This window comes from Nelumbo lutea, chromosome 8, assembly GCF_056320005.1.
Source record: "Nelumbo lutea isolate HS-2025 chromosome 8, American lotus-T2T, whole genome shotgun sequence".
NCBI lineage: Eukaryota > Viridiplantae > Streptophyta > Magnoliopsida > Proteales > Nelumbonaceae > Nelumbo > Nelumbo lutea.
In genome coordinates, this window is record NC_142691.1 from 3,573,234 (window position 1) to 3,596,718 (window position 23,485).

General features: G+C 34.9%; 1 protein-coding gene across 2 annotated transcripts; it reads right to left on the reverse strand.

Annotated features, from left to right (window-relative positions):
* Positions 1-4,705: 4,705 nt before the first annotated feature.
* LOC148842236 (uncharacterized) lies at positions 4,706-14,875 on the reverse strand. 2 transcript variants are annotated; one of them, XM_088959032.1, is made up of 10 exons: positions 14,309-14,875; positions 12,057-12,100; positions 11,304-11,430; positions 10,322-10,454; positions 8,982-9,577; positions 7,328-7,661; positions 6,901-7,171; positions 6,626-6,718; positions 6,010-6,450; positions 4,706-5,212 (listed from the first exon to the last, which is right to left on the reverse strand). In XM_088959032.1, exons 1-10 carry the CDS (start codon positions 14,481-14,483, stop codon positions 4,877-4,879), a joined length of 2,550 nt encoding a protein of 849 aa, XP_088815158.1. In that variant the 5' UTR covers positions 14,484-14,875; the 3' UTR covers positions 4,706-4,876. The 2 variants fall into 2 exon arrangements, with proteins under 2 accessions (XP_088815158.1, XP_088815157.1); XM_088959031.1 differs by having other exon boundaries at positions 10,322-10,460; positions 14,309-14,766.
* Positions 14,876-23,485: the final 8,610 nt, after the last annotated feature.

The window sequence follows — 23,485 nt, forward strand, 5'->3', positions numbered from 1 at the left end:
AAGTTTGGATGGTCCCCAACCACGAGATTTTACCGTGGATGAGAAATTGGGGTGTGGACAAGACCGGTTCTGTCCACGAGATTTAAGCGGTTTCTGAACACCGCTTGAATTTAGCATTGATGCAGACCACACTTTCCCTATTTCCAAGGCGTGGTTTGGAGCAACATTTTGTTTTTTAGAAAAATAGTACCAAACAAGAGGGTGTTGTTTGAAGCACCAGTTTCTTTGATGTAATGCCTACATAGTGTCGTTTTCCAAGAAAATGGCATTGATGCCAAACATCACATTTATCATTTATCAATAAACATCAAAAAACTAAAACATTTTGATTTTTGTACATGGAGTATATTGGGAAACGTCAAATTCTCCTTTCCTCCAATGCCACAACATTTTTTGAAATGAAATACTTATGCGTTATACTTTTATGGGTGTTGATCTAAGGTGAAAAGTAAAAATAAAAAATAAAAATATAAAAATAATAATAAAAATAAAGTAATGTCCAACCAAACAACAAAAACAAGAAATGTTTAAAGTAAAATTGTACAAATAAATGTTTAAAGCAATAAATAGTTTTTCGGAGCCAAACATATACTATCTCATCATTAGAGGAATGGCGTTGAAATTTCTATTTGATTGGTCAATTTTGGTGATTTTCAAGAAAAAAAAAAAGGCCAGACTTTTCTAGGGATCGCCTTTTTTTGGTGATGTCCTGATTTCAAGCTTATTCTTTTTTTTTTAAGATAACATGGCATCCACATGGCACTAGATAATAACTCTAATATAAAAATAATCGCCCCCTTAAAAATCAGTACCAAATAGATGCAAAGCTGATTTCTCAAAAATCGGCTTGGCATAAATGATACAAAACAACAATCTTCCAGATAATTGGTGAGAAAGAATCACCATCGATTCATTAATGACAAACATCATCTAAGGTTTTGTTTGGTATCATTGATGATTTTACCTGAAACGTTTTGTGTATAAATGATACAATTATTATTTGATGCTCTTATGGTTCAGAATAGCTCTACAGCTGGAATCTTTTCTAGTTAAAATAGCTTTCACATGTTATGTGATAATACATATGTCTCACCAATTTATATTTATCAATCCAAAACGTTTCAGATAGATATAGCAGTGGTGCCAAATAAAACCATAGTCATTTGGTATCCCTTAGAAGCACAGGGTCAAACCCGTGTAGATGCAGGCTCTCTGTGGTAAGCTCAATAGGCCTTACCTGCACCCTCCTCTCCCTTGTCCCACACCCTAAACCCATGCAATGTATAGCGTAAGAAATATGTAATACACAAATCTATGCTATTATAAAGCGGACACTTGCACTGGTTTTGGTGCACAAATAAGCATTCGCCAACTGAAATCTAAGGATAATTTCTACATTTAATGAATTGAATTTCAGCATACAAAGGGTGTGTGGCCCATTATGTGTTTTTCACATGTGTAAGCCTTTTCAAGGAAGGTCTTTTGAGGATGTATTTTCCTGGCAAAGGCCATCTAGCAGGTTATAAAATTTAAATATAAATATCATATGTAATATATGGTTAATATTTACTGACACACACGCAAAGCAATTACTCTTGCACAGGTATATATAAGTAGATACTTGTCCTTATTCTTATAGAAGTCATAAAAATTAAATCACTTAATTTATCAGCTAAATGATGGCTCAGTTGGTACGTTAATTGGGTTGTCCCAGCAGAGTAGTGGATTCAAGTCCTACAAGATTTTGTGGAGATTTATTAGACTGTTGCTGAAGTGTTGTGGTATGCCAAAGAAAAAAAAAAAAAAAGAATTAGAGCCCTTATGGGGAACACAGTCCTATGATTCAATACCAAAAAATATATTTAGGCTCAGTTTGAAAGGAATACAAACACAAATTTGTAGAGTGATGGGCCCATTTAGTCCATGCGCTCGGTTTTGATTGACACTTCACCACCCAATTCCGCCAGATCACCAAAACCCAAATTGGATGATGATGGTTTAGGACTTTATGCATCTACAGGGAAGGAAAGAATACAAATACAAATTTATAGAGTACAAAACCTTATATTCTGTATTATTTTGTATGTATTTGCATGTATATTTTCATATTTGTAGCTTTCCAAACTGAGCCTTACAAAACAAGTTTTAGTGGGCATTTAACAAAATAAGCTTGGAGAATGGAGGCCAATTTCTGATCTCAATATTTTATGATGATTTCTTTTACTATATACTCCTAATAATTTATTAATAACTTCACACTCTCTTCCAAAGGCTCACGGGGTATGGATAAATATGTACCCTAATAGGGAAATCGTGCTTAACCTATCAATAACTATAGTCCAAATCCAAGTCAATTAAGGTGTTTGAAATTAACTATCCTGCACCTCCAATAACCAGTGAACATCTTGATTACCGGGTCATCGGCTTGTCACCTAACAGCAGCACCTGCATGTTTCGAAAGTGTGGTAAACCTTTTTCCTTTTTTTTTTAAATTCATGTAGCCCTCCCCAATACCAGTTAACTCCCTAAATAGGATCCCAAGTCTCCCCTATAATCAGTCGAAGAACTTACCGAATCACAATCACTTAAGTTGCCACCTATTTTGCAATATATGTTGTGCCAAAACACATCACTCTTTTCAATTCTCAATGTCACGATAAGTTCAAACATTGTTATTTAAAAGACTGGTTTCAACTTTCAAGCAACCTCTCATTGGCTCAGAAAACAAAGAATAGATTATAGACGAAGGAAATGATAATAGACCTCTTCCCTAGATTTTACTAGTCTAGTTATTTATTTACCCATAGCCAAATAAGCTCGTGTGGATCAAATTGAAATTTTTTCTGGGTCAACAAAACATTCAAGGAGCGTTCACCAGACCAAACGAGCTGCCAGGATGAGAAACCACAAAGCTCAACAAATTTTACAGTATTAGTGGGATGAGATTCGGAACTGGCCAGTAAATCAAAAAAAAAAAAAGGAAAGAAAAGAAAAATCTCTGCTAGGTTAAATTACCCAATTACATAGTAGGATGTTGACAAAGTTAGGAGCCACAACCTAAATAGTTATTAAATTACCCAATTATTCTGTTGGACAAACTTATCCCATTTATATGTGTCGATATACGATGACGAGTATTAATATATTAGGTTAATTTTGATGTAAAATAACTTTAAAATTTCATTAAAGCCATTTTTTATGTAAAAGAGTTATGGAGTTGAATTGGATGGATGATTGAACACTTTAACAATTAACCCATGAGCCTGTCTCAGTAACCATCCACTCCAAGGCCCGAGCAGGACGAATGTCTTTGGTGGCATTCCACTTCAACAACATGATCTTCTTTTTTCATTTGTTTTGGAAATTGCCATATCGGCAAAAAAATAAATATTGAAACATGTTCTTGATTTGTGTTTTCAACTTGTTTTGAGAAAGCAAAAACAAGTTTAAAAAATACATTTACATTTTCTTAAAACCATCAGAATGATTGATCACAAAACAAAACATACTTTGGAATAAATATCTATTTTGGGGGCGTTTGACAACAGGGTTTTGTTTTTGAAAATATCACATCAACAAAATTATATTGTTTTTACTGACGTGACACTTTTTATTAGTACCATGTGCCAAAAAACCAAAAGGGAAAATTCGCCATTAGTACCATGTGCTTTGAGCCTAGTGCCACTTTGGTCTCTGCAATTTAGTACCCAAACTTTTAAAATGTGTCAATCTAGTCCCTGTTGTTAACTAGTCCATTAACCAACCATTAGGTGGCATTTGAAAATATGCAAATGCCCTTCCAGTGTCATCTAATTCTTTTTATTAACCATCCAAACATTGACAAAATGCGAATAGTCCCAAATACTTTCTATTCTATTCAAGAAAGTTAGAGTCACATCTTAATAGGCATTCTGGCAACCCCAACTTTCTTGAATAGAAGAAGCAAGGATTTGGGACTGTTCATTTTTTATCAACATTTGGATGATTGATAAAGAGAATTATTTAACACTCGAAAGGCATTTGCATCTTTTTAAATGCCACATAACAGTTGGTTAACAACAGTCAACAAGTAATAGGTTGACAAGTTTTGAAAGTTTGGATATTAAGTTGTCACATTTTAAAGTTCGGGAACCAAAGTGGCACTAGACCCAAAGTACAAGATACTAAATGCGAATTTTCCAAAACCAAAAATTAAACAACACGTTTGTCATACAACTATTTGTTTGCCTTTTATAAGAACCAATTTATTTTCAAGCCAGATAGTTTTGATTTCCTTTTGTAACTCACAACAAAATCAAGTTAAAGAGACACTCCTTTTGTTATTAAATAATAATAACATATAAAAACGGATGAAAATAATAGGACAAACATATCAGCCTAAAAAAATTATAGCGAATTAACAGAAAAAGAAACCATGGGTGAAAAAAAAGACAGAAACTTCTTCAGCATGCATGAAGACCAATCTGAAGCTGGACTGGAACAGTCCTATTCCCAAGACTACCCAATCAATCATGTACTAATCTGTTTCCTACAGGCTACAACTAAAGGCAGCCTAGACTCGGTCCCGTAAACTGAAAGGGCCAAAAAAATAATATTAATATACATGGTAAATGTGCCATTTACGGTACCCAACCACCAGTGTTCAAGGCCACAGGCCCACAGTCAATCCAATCGGCGCACCCACGGATAAGTTGGAAGCATGTGATTTGAGTAAAAATGGATATTATACGAATACGACAGAGGGTATTGCTTAATAAACACAACTTGCATTAAATAGAAAAAAAGAAGACAATGATCCTTTTAATTTCACATAGAAAAATAGGACTATAACTAACCTTGATCACTTGTTAGCAAGGGATTGAATAGCCATTTCCTTTCAGAAGTTTGTGGTCCAATTAATGTGACCAAGTTGAGGTTGCTGATACGCACCAACCTGAGCCCCAGGTGATGCTGCAGCAACACCCACATTACTGCCTATGCCAGGGACTATATGATGAGGATTGGCAACCGCCGCTGGCTGTGGAGTGGGATGATACAAACCGGGGAATTGCATATGAGTTGACTGTGCCGTTGCTGCATTGAAGGAAGCATGTCCTGTGTGCGATGGCAAGTATGCTGCATGAGGTGCTTGTCCTTGCATGTTATAAAATGGAGATGATTGCATGCCAGGAATCTCCCTTGGGGTCTGAATCCAGATTTCTGATGTCTCGGCCTGTCATTTTGCACCAGCAACAAAAGGTTTCATGAGTTCTAAATGTCCCAAAATAGTCCATTTACCCAGTAGCCCAATACCATGGTTCAAAGTATCAATACGTATTGTACAATACTTATTGGTTTTCAGGTCCACCGAAAAATCAAATAATAGGAATTATAGATTTCAATGCGTGCCAGGTGTCAAACAGTAGTATAAGACCATCAATGTGGGAACATGCTCGATATTCAAAAATTGAGTATTGAGCGTGTCAATACTTTAAACCATGCGCAATACAAGCAACATCATTCCAGTCCCTATGGTATCAACTACAGGCGCATCCAAAGCAATAGGTAAGAATATAGACGTGTTTGGATCATTCTGTAAGAGCACTACAAAGCACACGGTTCAGTTGTCTTCACAGAGGGTCTAACTTTGCAGCTGACATCTTTTGTAATCAACCAAGGGATGAACATGCTCCAGATTGTTAATCCTTTCGTTACGAAAATTAAAAAATATATATATATATTTTCCCTAGCCTTATCTAAACTAAGTTTTCTATTGTTTATTCTCTAATTCCATCGCCAATTTCTCTATCTTATCTCCTGCTTATTTTTCCCATGTGTTCAAAAAACATATGATATCAATCCATTTTGACTTCCCACAGGTGGCCTCCAAATTTGGATAGAATTTAACTCCAAAAATATGTCCACAAAAATTTAAACCATGATTCCGATCATCCAAAGACTCCTGCAGTAGATATTATATCCAAAACATCAAACTTAACATCCCCTAGTCAGGAATAGAATAGATTTTACCTGAGGATTTGGAACATAAAGATTGCCCTCTTTGAACTTGATCCTGGTTGAATCTTCAAGCCCTGTTGCACCACCAATTGCTCCTGGAGCATTGATAGTGTATCCAGTTAGACTGGTATAATTACCAAACCCTGTAGGACTGCCCGCAGGTATGGGCTTATACTGTTGATTTCCATACTTGAGGCCCCCTGCAGTGAGATGTGAGCTACCTCCTGGCATCAGCAGGTAGTTGCTGCCATTTGATGGGTGGGGATAGGAAGGGTTACTAGAATAACCAGGCACAGCCATTGGTGGTACATATACTGGAGAGAGGAACTGGCGAAATGGCACAAAATTTGGGTAGTGAGAGACATGAACTTGAGGATACAGTTGTGCTACCGGCTGTTGCAACATTGCCACTGTGGATGCTGGAATACTGTTTGCTGTGTGTGAGATCAAAGCCTGCAGATCATAAGATGCATTAAATGTCCTGGATTTAATGACTGAATAAAGTTAAATATGAGAAACTTAAAATAGGAAACATCTGCATGCATTGCTAGTTAATTTTTTCATAGAACTGTAAGACCATTTTACAAATATATGAAAATATTCAAGAATTTCTTATGCATAAACATACCTCCTGGGGGGAGGATAAACCCTGTCCTTGTACATTTTCATCCATTGAGGGTCTGAAAAATGCTACATCATAGCCAGTCTGGGGATCATACGCCTGACAAAAGTTCAGAAAGACCAGGGATAAGAAAGCAAAGTACTAGTATATATTGCAAATTTGCAATATAACAAATATTTAAAAGCCAAAAAAAGGCAATCCCCTGAGAAGACAGCCCACCCCAATGGAATCAGGGGCTTGAGGTAAACCAAACATCCTTCCCAACTTGAGGCCAGACTTACTGAGAAACTTGGTAAACCAGGAGGATCTTGCTGCTGTTGTGGCTCCCCAGAAGTGAATGGTGGGTTGTCATTCCGAGCCAATCCAATATCTGCATAGTTCTCCAAATTCTGGGGACTTGAAGACTCTCTTTTTTCAGGCAATGGATTTTCAGAAGCTACAGCTGATGCTGGAGAATTGGATTCAGAATTTCTAACTTTATCATCTAACAAATCAAACTGGTTACTACCAGAAGCATCTTCACTTGAGGCAGACAGAGCTGAAGCCGATGCACTGACATCCATGCCATTCAAGTTGTCAGGTAAACAATAGTCCATATGTAAAAGATAAAATTATCAAATGGCTGCTGCTAGAGACAACTACTAGAACTTTAAGATAATATTCAACAAAACAATCAAATGGTTGCTATCACCAAGAAATAGGACCAACCTTGCAGAAGGTTCGTCCTTTGATTCTTCTGCACTCCCAACTGCTTGACATTCAAGTGCAAAGCTCTTGGTAGAGTCAAATCCTGATGCAAAGCTGCCAAAGGTCAGCTGAGTGCGGTCAGCCTCAGGAACTCGAAGATGCTGTGGTATAAATACATGCTGATTCTCAAAAATTTTCACTTTTGAAATCTTTTCCTGCAAGTCTGCAGCTTCTGATTTCAAATCCAATGAATTATCCATAGGAGTTGAGGTTGCAACCGGTCCAATTACTCCATGGCTGATATTGTTGGACTTCTGACTCAACTTTGGTTTCCACTCCATATTAGATTGAGAAGCTGTATCAAGGAGTCAAGTCCAAATCAACAAAAGAAAATTGTGAACAAAAGTACAGAAGTTTTGTTTTCTTTTGAGAAATGTACTAGAGAATATTAAGAGTAGGACCAGGCATGAACTACCTGATCATAGTTATTATGATCAAACACATAACACTGAACAAAAGAAACATCTAAAAAGACAAATATTGCATAACTCTATATGCTGAACAGAAAAAGAAAAAGGACTGTAGGAATCACTTGGATGAAAGAGCAAATGAATTTATTATGCATTCGTGTCAACACTTTTTATCTTCTTGATGAATATGGATTGATCTTAACATTAATTGCCGCACAAGGATTTTAGTTACTATTTTGCATATCCACATGACGAAAGAAAATTTTTTTAATCTTTGCAACAATTTCTGTGGCTATCGACGTTCTTAGGTAGATTGGGTAATTGGGAAGGCTAAATAGAGAAGTCCACAATGAACAGCTATCAAGAAAGGGTTTATAAACATACAAGCTAACTAGGAAACCAGATTTCTTGCCATTAATAGATACCTCACCCACTGAAAAATAATGTGAACTTGCACATGCATCAATGATTACCAAACCCTTATTTTACCCAAGGCACCCATGTAAGATGCACCATTACATGGGGATGCGGGATCTGTTGAATACGCCAAATCCACATCATTTTTCAGTACTAAAGTTGATGATTTGAGTAGTATCCACTCAATTGGACAAAGCCTTATGATTAATACCAGGTGCCAGCCCAACTTGCTACTAAGCATAATTAATTTTTGTTAAAAGAAATATTGCCATTAGAAGTTAAAAAATTGGATGAATGCAATTTCAAAACAGGAAGGTTCTTTCACTTTGTGTGCCATGGATTTTAAATACGCTAATACATCTTGAGTTTTTAATTATTACATTACAAACTCAAATTTTTGCCATTCCCCTTCTTGCTAATATTTCCTTTTATAAATATTAATAACAGAATGCAACTAAAGTGTTAACTAATGTGCTTATATAATCTTAAGTTAAAAAAATGTAAAATAGTTATTGTCCAACATAAGATGAGTCCATATACCCATGCCAATTATCCCAAGATTTTGGGGTCAGATGGGTCCAAACCATAAACATACCCATAATCAAAATCAGGTAAGATAGAATGGCTAATATGCTGGCTAACAGAGTTGATTACCAATCAAAATATGTGGTTAGTGGAGAAATTTGTCTATAAGCATGCTAGACAAGTATATTTAAGTCAGATTTCAGAACAATACAAATTTCCCATGACCTAGTCAACATAAGAAATTTTAAGCAACAAGGTTTTACCTTTCTGATGGTTAAGTTGTTGATGTGGCTTGCCATGATACTGGTTGTTCAGAAAAGATCTACTAGCAGGCATGCTAACAGATTCATGAACAGCTGTTGAAATGGGTTGATCACTCTTTGTGATTGAGGGTCGAAATGACTCTGTTGTAGAACCATCCTTCCCCAAGAGTGAATTTGAGAAAGAACCGCTTGGAACCAATGCCTGTTTAGCAGAATTTTCAGAAGATTGTCTGCGACCCACCACCCCAACTTCACGCTTGATAGCCCCAACATTAATAGATGACCTAGAATCAGGTGATGGGACATGAACAGGGTCTGAAGAGGAGGAATAAACCCCAACCACAGAATTCCTTGATGTTAACGTTGAAGAATATGGCTGTGAATTGTGTGCCTTCTGTCCTTGCACCTGCAAAGCTGAGTTCAGTTCTGTAACCCGAGGCTCATCCGGTAACTCTTTCCTATGACTGCCATTGGAATTAGTCTCTTGAGGGTGTCCGGCACCAGAATTAGTAGACCCATTTAAAGTCTGAGGTAACTTTGGCACCTCTGAGTTTCTGGCACCCAGGTTCTTTTGATCAGATGGATTACCTGTTGAGCTGCAAATAAGAACTGACCATCAGCAGAAAATTTAAGAAATAGATTTTGAATGCAACCAATAGGTTGACAATAGCTATTTTCATATCCATTACATAAACATAGCAAAAATACTTCCAGGAGAATGATACCATTTCAAACCAAGAAGAGCATTGCCACCCTTTAATACACCAAAACGCCAAATGTCAACAAATGTGGAAGATAAACAACAAATATGTCACTTAGGAGCAGTGTTTTTAACCCACAGTCAGACCAGTCAACCTGCCACTAAGACATTCTTGAATCCACTTCACCCCTAAACTATTCAAATGCAAAATCTGTTTACTTGGTAATGATCCAGTGACCCAGCTGGTTCCGGTTGAACCACTGAACTGTTTAACCTAGACAGTGGTTCATAGATCAGCCTCAAAGATTCAAAGAATAAGCATAAGATTTCTTAGAAAAAGATCAGCTCTTAAGCTTCAAGTTAAAACCCCTTAATTCATAATTTGAGGTGTCAATCATATCACAAACTATAAGATTTCAGAACTACTGTGGAATTTGAACAGTCTTAGTTGAATTAAATATATAAACATAAATGTTAAAATATATATTTATATACCACCCCAAAACCAAGCACCTATTTCACAACTGTGCACTCCGAGAATTAGTCAATCAGCACAACCAAAACACTATTAATTTTTGAATAATGAATGCCAATTCTTTTTTTTCATTATTCTTTCCGTTGGGTAGAGAGGGGACAATACCTTTTCTCAGAAACATCAGAAAATGTTTGCTCGTTAGCAGAGGTTGAACACTGAACTGATGCAGATTTTATTTCCTTACTTGAATTTTGACCAACTCTGTTATCTCTCACAACACGAAACTCTCTGCTAATTCCTGCATCTAGCCAGATCTTATCATTTAGTTCCCATGCCAAGGGAAAAGAATATCAAAATGTTTCCAAAATGATAATCCAACAGTTGATACAGAAAACACATGCAACATTTCCAAAATATGTGTAGTCTATTTATATGGGAGTGCATCATGAACGGTTTGAAGGAAAACATATTGCAAAGTAATGTATGCAGCTATTTATAGCATGAACAGAATAATTTGGAAAACTCTGAAACGTGAAAGATAATTGCTTCCCAATAACTAGAGCTATAAGCCTATAACCCAAAAATACAAGTGAATGCAATAATTAATCTGGATGAATAAGATCAAGATGAAAACAAAAAATTCAATAGCCCGATTAAAAGTATCATGTGCACATGTAGATACAAACAGAAAAATTCAGATGGTGAACACAGAATAATGAACAAAAATGACCTCTAATAAATTTTCATAACATGAGAAAATTCTAAAACAACCTCCACAAGGTGGAGCACCTCTGATGGAGAAAAAAATTAACTTGTGACAAAAAAGAGACTGTAGATGAAAAAGTACATGCAAAATATGCTACTCTTTTGGCAAATATACAACCATTATATTTATCTTTTGTATAAACACTCAAGCATTGGGTAATAGCCTTTTTTAAAAGAACTCAAGCATAGAAATGAAAATAAGATGACTAAACAGTTAGGAGATTCGGAGATTCACATATGTACCAACCAACAGAAGAGTGTGGAGACCAATGACGCTTGATAGCAAAAATCATGACAGCCATAATTGATTCAGATACCAAACAACTGCAGATAAAAACACCTCTAAAAACATGTATTGAACTTGTTTATGCTTTTGCCTTACCAGGTAACACATTCCGGACATAACCTCCTCGTCGAGCATTACGGTCTGAAAATGTATGAGATTTTGCAGCTTGCCCTAAATGCTCAGACTGTCTTTTAGGATCTATAGACCCTCTGTAATTTGTATTCTGGGGCAATGGGTAATAGGCATGTTAATAAGTCAAATAGAAAACTAAAGTGAAGTCCCTACCAATAATTAAAATCCTTAACAAACTTGTAGAAGAGTTTAAAAGATGGATCCAAGTAGGTATGTATTTCTGTTACAGTATTTGTATGAATAAGACCTTGGTGAAAAAGTATTCTGTAGATAGCTGATCAAGAAAAAATATTCTGTACATATTACATTTTTGCCTCTTAGTAATTTCTAGGAGACTTACGAACTGTATGTTTACACTGAATGTTGTGAATGAAACATATAAGTAAATGCAACCATAATGATTCTGCTAATCCACTAGAGATAATGCATACATGGATAATGCACTGGGCTATCTTATCTGAAGTAGAATTGTGCCAAAGGTTCTATCTAATCCCAACTCCCAAGACATCAAACACAATTATCATAAAACATCTTCTCAATCTTTTCCAAATCATAGTAAAGATAGAATTTCATTGAAGAACATTTTTCAGAGAATGACTAAAAAATGGAGGTGATAGAAAAACATATGTTAGAAGCTAGCTCAATATGAATTTGGTTCTCCATGCTTGAACTTAAATGTTTATTTCATAAGGCCACAACAATGTATACATGGCATACCTCTTTCTTCTTGTCCCTTTTCCTCTTCACCTCATGAAATGGATCTAAAGAAAAAAACATAAAGTCATATAATATCAATATGCTAGAAAGATTAAAATAATACAGTACAAAAAATCACAATGCAAATGGATTCACATAGCACAGCCGCCAGCAAGAAGACATGAACAGTGAACGAAGTAAGAATGCTGGACCAAGTTCAGTTTACATGTCGAACTTAGTAAAAACGCCTCAAGTATTTTTGGTGGTTACAGTGCAAAACAACATGTAGTACTGAAACACAAGATATTATATATTGAACTATGAAATATAACTCTGAAAGGCTGCTTCTTATATATTATTTAGAAAGTTAAACTCTCATCCAAGAAAGTTAACAAAAAAACATCTTTATTAAGGATATAAACACTTAAATGAGCTAGATATACCTCAAGCTAAAACAATACATGTCTTGGCTTCATTTTAACCATTTGAGCCAAGGAATGAGCTACAATGTGGTGGCTCTTTTACAAGGAAAATATGGAAATGTTCAGTTCAGTGCTGTAAATACTTCTACATGGTTCACAGTTCACACTATCAATTAATTTTTTAGTTAATGACCAAACCAAAAATAACAGTTCAATGATCTTACTTATTTCAAAATTCACACTAAAAACAATGTAGAAAATTACCCTTGCAAGTAGGATGAAGAAACCCCCAGGTGCAGGTCAAACATAAAGATGGGCTTGTCTTTAATCTGTGTCTCTTAATATCAAAGAAAAAAAAGAAGGTATTTTCCTAATTTTTCAGTCATTTACTAATAGCATGGAAGCCTCAATCTAAGGGGGAGTGGTGAGCAGCAATGTGCAGGCTCTTTTGTATTGGAAAATATGGAAATGTAAAATTCTCTACTTTCAACATTGTTTACGCTATTAATAAAATTTTTAGTTACTGATCAAGAAAAGCATAGTTAAGTGATCTTACTTATCTCAAAATTCACGTCAATAAGATTAAAAAACAGTGTAGAATATTACCGTCAAAAGTTGCATGAAACCCCCTGATGCAGGTTAAAGATAACACTGGCCTTATCATTGATCTGTATCCCTTAATATTAGGAAAAAATATATTTCCTACTTTTCCGGTCATTTACTAGGAGCATAGAAGCCTCAATCTAAGGGCCATTGGTTTGGTAACAACTGAAGTGGCTGAACTTAATTGCTTATTCCTCTATCTATCAGTAAATAAGTTATTCAATAGGTTGTCAGTGAGATCCTAATGGCTGAATGGTATGTTTGGTCGATAAGTATACTCCTAAGTATTTTTAATATGTGACTGTTTTGTCCACTAAAAGGCAAAGCAATAAATCATTCATTTCACCCATTTCATTTGTTATCAAAATGCCCCTAAACCTATTATAAAAGAAAGTTTGCCCTATATTGCCAGCAGAGTTTCCCTTTTAAAGATACATAGAATATGTGCATGCATATAGTCTATCTATCTATATATGACGGGACTGAAATTATTGCTTATTCATTCATCAAATTTTTTAAAGTGACTATTTGTAGTTTAGATATTTCTTTTCAGTTTGTGATATACATTTTGCTTGAACTTTTTGGGGCTCCAATAAATTGAATTGGTGCACAAGAGATACTTAGTTTGAAAATATGTTTCTTTGTGTACAGGTTCAGTTTTCTTTTTTTTGTAGCTTTGGTTGACTTTGTAACATGGTTAATACTTTAGTTAAGCTGGCAGAAGTCAAACCTGTGACCACTGATCATTAAACCACTGCCTAAGGTATACGACTATATTAGGAACTAGATAATTTTTTGTTTTTAGTGTCTAATATTCTTTTTGTATTATAGTTGTGTTTTTTTAGGCTCCCGCCTTGGAAGTTGGGAAATGGGGTCTATGCCTCATCTCTCCACGCACAACAGCCTCGCCTCCGCCTTTAGCCTTTACCCTGCTTACAGCAACATAGTCGAAAAATAGTCTACACCAATCAAACCTTATGGGCATTATGAAAAATCTGCCTCGAAAGCACCAAGAACCAGTGAAATTAGTGACAGACCAATTCAATATATATATATATACAGTGCATTAACCAGTCCGCAATAACTAGCAAGCAATCCCTAAACTAATCTCGTAGGTTAAATGAGGCTTCTACCAAGTAAAACCCATCCACCAAACACGGGATATTAATAGATAAAAGGAAAAGAAAAAAACAAAAAGAACGAGAACAACAAAACCGAACTAAAAATTCCTAGAATATATAAGCACACCTTGATTTAATAATTTCTGCGCCGTCTCGTTAGGATCCATGTTGCTTTCCTTGAGCATCACATAAATATCAGCGTCGGAATGATTCTGGACGATTTCTTTTATGGATTGGATGGTTTTGCGGACACGAGCAGATAAAATTTGTGTTTCACCGTCGAGCCGCGAACCGGAGTTCATCTCCGTCCGGAGTAAAAGGGGATAGAAGAAACGGGAAAGATAATAGTTAGAAACAAGAAAATAAACCCTCAGACGACTATTGAACGAGATGAGAGCAGGAGACGGAACCAACAAAAAGATCTTTCAGGTCGAAACCAAGCGTTCGCGCAGCTTTGCATCCCTCAAAAAAAATACCGCGAAAATGACCGAAACAGAGAGAGAAAGACAGAGAGGGAAACAAGAAGGTTTGGCGAGCGAGGGTTTTGAAAACGTTTTACCCTGGAGACTAATAATAAGACCTCCAAAAAATTCATTAGTAGTTATTATCTATTTCTCTACTTTTTTCCGTCAAACCAAACGTAGCCTTGCCTTACTGTTACTGGTTAGTGGTTACTAATTTCTAAGTTTCCTTCGTTTCTTTCTTTCTTTTTCTTTTTTTTTTTTTAACATCTTGTGAAATAAAAAACGAGTGTGAGTAGCTACTAACTAGTAGCTAGTGGTTGACAGCCCAGCCCACAAAAGTCCCCCACAGGCCGGTTGTTTCAGTCTGGTCCAATCGGATATCTGGCCCGGGTCAATTTCATGAAATTCATTGTGTAACCATTCCAAACCGATATCATAAAATTCCGTTGACCTCGCGCAGCAGCTGATGTAATGTATCTTTGTCCGGGTTTGCATGGGCTCATGGACCGATGGCTGAAGCTTGGATTCAGCCGATATCATTGAGCTTTTGGGCTCTTTGGGTAGGGATGCAAATGAATTGGATTGGATTCGAATTATGGTATATTCGAATCCGATCTAATATTGTTCATGTCTAATCTGATAGGATTTGATTTAAATTTACATTTTATCAATAAATTGGATATTCAGATCTGATCTAATCTGATGTATTTTCTTCAAAAATTCGTAAATTAATAAGAAAAAATAAAAATACTAATTAAAACAAAGTAAAAATAAAAAAAAAATTATTATTTTCATCATATATACATATTTTTTATAAAAAATAAATAATATAATAAATTTATAAAAATATATTTATTGAAAAATAGCATATAAGTAAATATAAGTATTTTGCTTATAAGTACAATATCTGGACATGGCTAGACCTGTTCATGGGTCGGGCTTGGCAGGGCTTTTACTCATCATTAATAGAAATACGCTAGGCCCGAGCATGAGCCCGGTCCTGATAAAAAGCCCAAAACCCAACCTAATAAAAAAAGTACAATTCAGATGGTTTTTTTTCCTATTTAAATGAAAAATGGGACTACAATATGGTTTTTTCCCTTTCTTTTACGTTTTAAAACACAGTTTTACATTCTTAAATAAAAAAATTTATTCAAATGGACATAATCACATAACCCTTTTTAAGTCTAATTTTAGGTTGGATCAGGCTATTTTGACAAAACCCGAGCCTGGCTCGAATTTATTGCGGGCCGAGTTTTTTGGCCCGAGTTTAAGCCCGCAAGCCTATAAACATGTTTCAAGCCCGTTTGGGGGCCAGGCCGGCCTGTCAGGCCACCCGGCCCATGAACAGGTCTAGACGTGGCCCACCTCGCAGAGGCAAAAGGCAAAGGACACTGCATGAAAACAGCTCAGCTAAAGTAACCAACACTTTGCCCCAGTCTCGTGGTTTAAGCTGAGTGGTCGGCCCAATTAACTATCAAAAAGCTAGGATTTGGAAGCTACTCAAAACACTAATTCAACAGTTTAAAATGCTTATTGTCGAGTTAACTTTGGTTGTTGGAAGCTACTCGTGGTTTAATCATTGTTTTCAAAACTGGATCGGATCGAACGGTTGGACCAGAAAAACCATGAATCGATTAGGTGATTAGTTCCGTTTTCCCCCAAAATCCGATTTTCTCAAAAAAAAAAAAAAAAGAAAGTTGATTTTGGTCAGCAAATCACTAAACCGGGTGGTTAATCGTTCAAACGGTTTTGACCATTTTTTTATTTTTTTGTCAGAATAAGCCGATCGTTCGAGTTGAACTAGAAACTGGACCCCTGACCAGGTTGGTCTCCGGGTCGGTTTTAAAAATCATGGTTTTAAGATTAGACATGTTCACCAATTTATGCTCATTTCTATGTTTATGGTTGAAAGGAAATGATTTTTAGACTTCAACCCACCTTAGAATTCAAATTTAAACTGTAGACCTACAATAATTCAAATTTATGAACAACTTCACCTATAACACACATACTTGCCTGTGAATTAGCATCAATTTTGAGCTGGCACCTACCCCTAACCGTACAATAGAACTAGAATTTTAGAGGTGAACTGAGCGGTAAAAACCCTTAAAAGGAAATAGGGGCAATTACTATTTTACCCCACTATTATAAAGTAGCATTCCCAAAAATATTCACAACAGCCAAAGTTTTTCCATCATCTTGGTATGAAAATTGTTATACCCTTTTCACATCAACACCACGTCATCCACTGAAGTCAACAAAATCATACAAGTTTTGATTGTTAATGAAGTTGAAGATAATTACTTGGGGTCTGTTTGATTCCCAATAATAGAGTCTACAAACGACAATCAGAATTGATATCGAATGATTTGGTTGAACTGAATCAAAATCCCATTTCCGTTTCATGTGGAATGGCATTTCCCATTTGTGGAATGGTGAGATCACATCTGCACCCCATACGCACATCTTAGTGTGCATTGGGAACACCTCGTGAAGTTATCAGTGGAAGATATTCTCAATACAATTGGGGAATGGACATTCCCTCTCCCTCCTTACAATGAGAATCCATCATTATTCTGGTTTTGATGGATTTCGATTCCGATTCTAATTATGAATCAATTAGGCCTTTGTTGAAAAACGGCTTTGCTATGTTACTTATGTCATGGCACAGCAATGATTCGATGCATTGCAACACACAAGAGTCAGAGGTACACCTTTCCCTCCTTACAATCTTATGTAATGTTTGGCGAATAAACGGTTTGAAAAACAAATACTTACTTGAACAGGGCCATGTTTGAGAGTGCTTATTTGAAAGATAAGTACTTTATTGAGTAAATGCATATAGATGAGTGCTTATTCTATTAGGTGATCATAAGCATTTGGTGATAAGCACTTGTTTCAAAGAGAGGTAGTATGAATATTTTTCAAAATGATGTGGCAGGCCAAGATAGGCCAGAAAGGAAATAAGCGCTCATTAAATATAAACTTAAAAAGTAAAGCCTGAATTTTGGACTTCTACACAACAAGCACTTATTTCGGGTGTATTTTCCAAAAGCCAATAAGTGCTTATTAGTGTGGTTACAACCCAAAATAAGTGATTATTTAAATAATCAGATATATTTAAGCATTCGCAAACTTGGCCTAAGTATTTATTAATGTTTCGAGGCCCTTTCCCAAATCACTTACACTTATTATAAGTACTTATTTTTGTAAAAATGACAACTATAACCCTAACTTAAAAAAATATATATATATTATGTATGTATGTATGTACCTACGTATGTATGTATCTATGTGTGGGTGTGTTGTTTATGAATATTACATTGAAACATTTTGATGAAAATGACAATTATAACCCCACCATGCACATGGGCCCATGTACCACACACATGACACTATTAAATATTTAAATTTATTTAAGAAAATACAATAAGTAATGGGAAAAATAATATCATGTAATAATAACAACAACAACTTACTAGTTTAATATTACTGTTATTATCATTATTTTTCAAGCACCAAATCAAATTTGGATACAATATTTCGATAATAACAAATAATGATTTTTGTGATTAATCAAAAAAATATATAAACTAAAATTATAAACAACTATTAGCATTTTAACCACAAATTTTACTTGTATAATTCAGATTTTAACATAAAAAATAATTGATATAAATAATACATAATTGACCATATATTTGTAAACAAATAGGGAAAATAAGAAAAGCGGATTTAGAACTCACCAACGAAGAGACTGCCACCGGCTTTGTGGTTTGCCTCTTTCCCAAATAGAACCTACCATACTAAAAATCACACCCCAAAAAACGATGAGAACTAAAAGAGGGTGGGTGGATTTCACATAATTAAACCATGAAATCCTCCACGCCACCTTTTGGTTTCACCATTGCAGCTATAATGCAATAATGGAGAAGACGATAGTGGGGCGACATTAGGAATTCGGAGATTTTTTTAGGGCAATTTTGTCACACTAAAAAAACTTATTTTACAAGCATTTAAAAGAAAGCTGGCCCAAAGCTATTTATCTTTTAAGCACTTATTTCAAAAATAATTACTTACTTTCAGTTTTTTCGTCAAATATAAATAATTACTTATTTTTCACTTATTATGGGATTTTACAACTTATTTTAAGTACTAATTAGAAATTTTGAATAAATGCTTAAAATAAGTGATACCAAACAGAGGCCTAGACTCCAAATGGAGTATTAGTTAGTACCCGAAGTTCAACACTATCATTTAGATCCTTGACCTATATGGCTCAACCATAGCAGTGACTGGACTGAGAATTTTTTATACCACAATTTACTAGTTCGGCTTGAGATGTTCTCCAACTCCAGACCAGACTGGACTGAACACCCCTAGCAATGACTGTTGAAACAGTTAAACCTGTCTATTAGGGGGTGTTTGGTTTATGATTGTATCATGATTTATCTAGCTATTTCATGGACATAACCAATGTCATCTATGTGATTTGAATACAGTTGTTAGTTTTGGAACCATCAATTCATGGTTCCACAACCAAAGAAACTGCTTTTTTTTTTGAACAAAGACTTTTTATTGAAAGCTTTCTCAACTAAGGAACATGGTACACTAATGCAAGCAAGGTATGCCCCACACTAATATCATTCCAATTATAATGTCTCTCTTTTAAGACAATAGTACAATCAAAGCAAATAGTGAAAACACATGTACACATGAATCATTCAATCAATGATCAAATATCATGGTTAAAAAATTTGTCATATTCAAAGAAGAGTTTGGCTTAGGAACCATACCACCCCTTTTCAAAACCACGAACCAAGCACCCCCTTGATGAGTGATGACCAATTAATCAATAAGTAGGTTGTGATATCCTAACATGGCATTTGGTTTGTTAGTAGGTTTATGGTAAATTACTTATCAAAACCTAACTTCTCACACAAGTTACTTATTTTGTTTACCAAAAACATAGCAACAAACAATTCATTTCAACAACCTCAACTATTATGAAACAGTCTTTTAGTCTCATTTATTCAAGCTTACCATTAAAGTTATCATGGTGGTGTCTGACATGTCTTTCAGTCTGTTGGAGGCTCAAAAGAAAGAAAGAAAAAAAAAAAAAAAAAGCATTTTCTTGTTTGACATCATATAGACCAAAAGACCTGAATAAAAACCTATAGAAAGAGCGAAAAAGTTGAAAATCAGGAAGTTTCAAACAAAACTTTTGGTCTTTCCGCATTGAAAATAGCCTTTCCAGCTGTTTTTAACAGCCCTATAAACCACAATACAAACCAAACAGTCCTAAGCTTTAGGATTCGTTTGGTTGCAGTGCGATTTTGTTTGCACTAGTACAAATGCATGGAAATGTAAAGGAAAAAATACAATTTTTTGTTTAATTTTATTTTGGGTTTTATTTTATTATGCTTCATATCTTAATCTATTTTATTTGTACTGCAATCAAATAAAATAAACTAAAATTTGAAATAAAAAAGTCAGAATTTATACTAAAATCATTTATACTGTCATAATTTTACATCAATACAAATTTGTTTACATTGCAACCAAACACAACCTTAAAGACAAAACCCCAAAAGTTAAATTCATCTTCTCATCTAATTGAATTATTGAAATATCTACCTAAAAACGACCTGCAAAACAGCCCCTGTATAGATAGGGAATCGAACATGCTCTTTTTTTTATTATTATTATTAATGGTTGATTGGCATCTATATAGAGAATTAACGTAACTGTGGAACCAAAGCCCCTTTTAATAGCTGAAGCCTGAATGGCATAGTATACTCATTATTAGACTCATAAATATTTTATTATGTATTTATTTTATTCATTAAAAGATAAAAAAATAATAAGCCATTCAGTTAATTCACTTCAGTCATCAAGTACATAAAATGAAACAAAGTGAGATCATGTAGGCCTGTGGTTACATAGATTAAACAGGTTAGAATTGATGATTGGCAACGCTGCATATTTATGTAGTCTGTGATATATATATGATGATACATATGTTCTGTGTACATTCATAGATTCTGAAATAGCTGTGCAATTTTTCTCAGGGATAAAAAGAAAAAGAATTAGCTGTGCAACCAATAACAACCGTGGGTGCATGTCAGCCAATAAAGTGCATATAGCCAGAACTACTGACTAGGTGTTTGGCATCGGTGTTGGAAATACAATCGTAAGAAAATTGTGTTTATTTCTTATTTGGAAACAATGCTAACACATAGGGTGTTTTCTAGGAAAGCAAGCTGTTTTGTTTGGTATCAGTGCTATAAAATCATTTTCAGTATTGGTTTATATTATCCAACATCTGATATGATGTCACATCATTGCACCGTTAATAATAATGGGCTGTTTTTTTTTAGAAAACATTGAATTTGGCGTTTCTTCAGACCACACTTTTTCTGAGAAAACAATGAATATTATCTGGAGCAACATTTTTTATAAAAAAACAATACCAAATAAGAAGTTGTTTTTCTGAAACACCACCTTTTTTAATGTGGTGCCTATGTGGTTTAAAAAACGACATCAATGCCAAACACCGCCTCAATCTCTCACTTTGCATACATATTCTAGATCGGGGCATTACTATTGGTTGCACAACCCATAAGCCCATAACATAGTTATTGGGTTCAGCTAGGAGCACAATATAAGTTGAGCCAAGATAACTTTTTACACTATTCAAGCTCAGCCCTTTAGCCAGGCCCATTCAAATTTTGACAAATTACCAGCTGATCTCACATTGAGGTCTTGATCGTTTATTGGTAAATAAACGGGGTAAAGTTGGTCAATAGGTATCTATTTTCCACTGACCAACTTTAAAGTGTTATTTTTGCATTAGGTACTAGGCCCCACGGTAATGAGAGTTTCATTTATCCATGTAAAATTTACCCATTTTTCACATGGAAAAGTTGGGGAAAACATTTACAAAACATGATGGGATAAGTTTGTCCTTTTTGAAATTAGTTTTTTTTTTTTTTTTTTTTTTTTATGGGTATGAATAAGTGTTACCCAATAAAACTTACCTCATATCGGATTTGAATCAATGTATATTTGAATCCAATCTGACACTATTCATGTCAGATCCGATCCAATCTTTCAGATCAAATAGGACTCAATTTGAATTCAAATCTTGTCGGTAAATCGGATCTTCAGATCTGATCTGATCCTATCTGATTTGTTTTCTTAAAAACAAATAAATTATTAAAAGAAAAATAAAATAAAATTAAAATAAATAAATAACATATAAATGTATTATATTATAAATATATAATATATATTGAATCGGATCTTCTCAAAACAGATAAAAGGGTGATCTGAATACGATCCAAAAATCCGAACATCGACTAAATAAGATTAGATCTCGAATCGGATCAAATATCCATTTGCACCCATATAAAGGGGGCCTAAAGCTGTAATTTATACATCTTTAATGTGGGTCCTTATCCGGTCTACACCTCCCAAGAGTCCAAGACCTTAGATGGCAGGGACCAATATCAGGTAATGCCCCCTCCCCATTTCTCAAAACCCTTTCATACTCTTATGGGGATCGAGTTGACTCCGAATCCGAAGTCCAGTACACAATAATCCAATAATTCAGATTTAATTCGCATCCATGCTCCACAGCACATCCCAACCCTGAGATGCACAAATTCAGTTCTGTTCCTCGCACAGTGCACCTCACACCACACCTGCAAATTGCAATGCTTTATAAGGTTGGTGTGAGTAACAGATCTGATCTCAAGATATATGTGAAATGCCTATGGGGGCGCCAATGTAAACTCATATTATAATAATTATATCATTATATGCATGGCTTCTATAACTGTCTTACCTAATAAAAAAGCTAATGATAGAACATTTTCCACGATAATTAATCCATTGTACTAGCTAGATAGACGAAAAAGTAGCTTTCATAACGATGCATATTAATACTAAAGATGCACTTTATGAACTTAACCATATGAGGCGATAAAACATATAATCCGCAATGGTCCAGTTTGCCACCTTGCAGTTAGGGGCGATCATGATCATGGGTTAGGCCGGGCTTTGTACTTATGATAAGGATTATAGTTCAAGCCCAGGCCCGAAGTTCAGAGCCTGTAACATAAGTCCTACCCCAGGTCTATACAGGCCTAGACCAGGTCGGGCTTGATTTTGGACCAATGTCTTTCACAGCATACATATTAAATTATATATCTATAATATTTAGTTTTGTATAATATATAAAATAAAATTTTATATATAATATAAATTATACATGTCATGTTATAATATTTATATATAAAATATATAATATAATATAAAATAGCATGTATACATAAAATATATAAATTTAAATATATGCGGGTCAAATCAAGCCTGGGCCGGATTTGAAATATTAAACTCAAACCCGACCCTAAAATTTATAGGCTTGATATGAGCCTAAACCTAATCCGGACGTAAACACAAAACCCAATCCCAAATCCACAATTTTAATGACCCGTAATTGCAGTAGATGAGCAAAATATCAGAAATCTAAAGTATCTAATTGAAGTGTTGTAAAAAATAACAAAATCTGGAACTATGATTTGATACCAATACCCACATGACTAATTTAAGTTATGCAGTTATATAGTGGACAAAAACATCACTTTCCCAAGGTCACCTCCACATTTTCTCATGAGTCATGATCATTTGAAAGGATGCCATCATAATTATATTAGCCAATTAAATTTGGCCTTTGACACCCAAGTTCCGTAATACGACTAACATGAAGCTGGTCTATTTTTGATAACTAATTAAAGCTGTTTTTTATTAAGTTTTGCCTTTTGAGCTTTGTA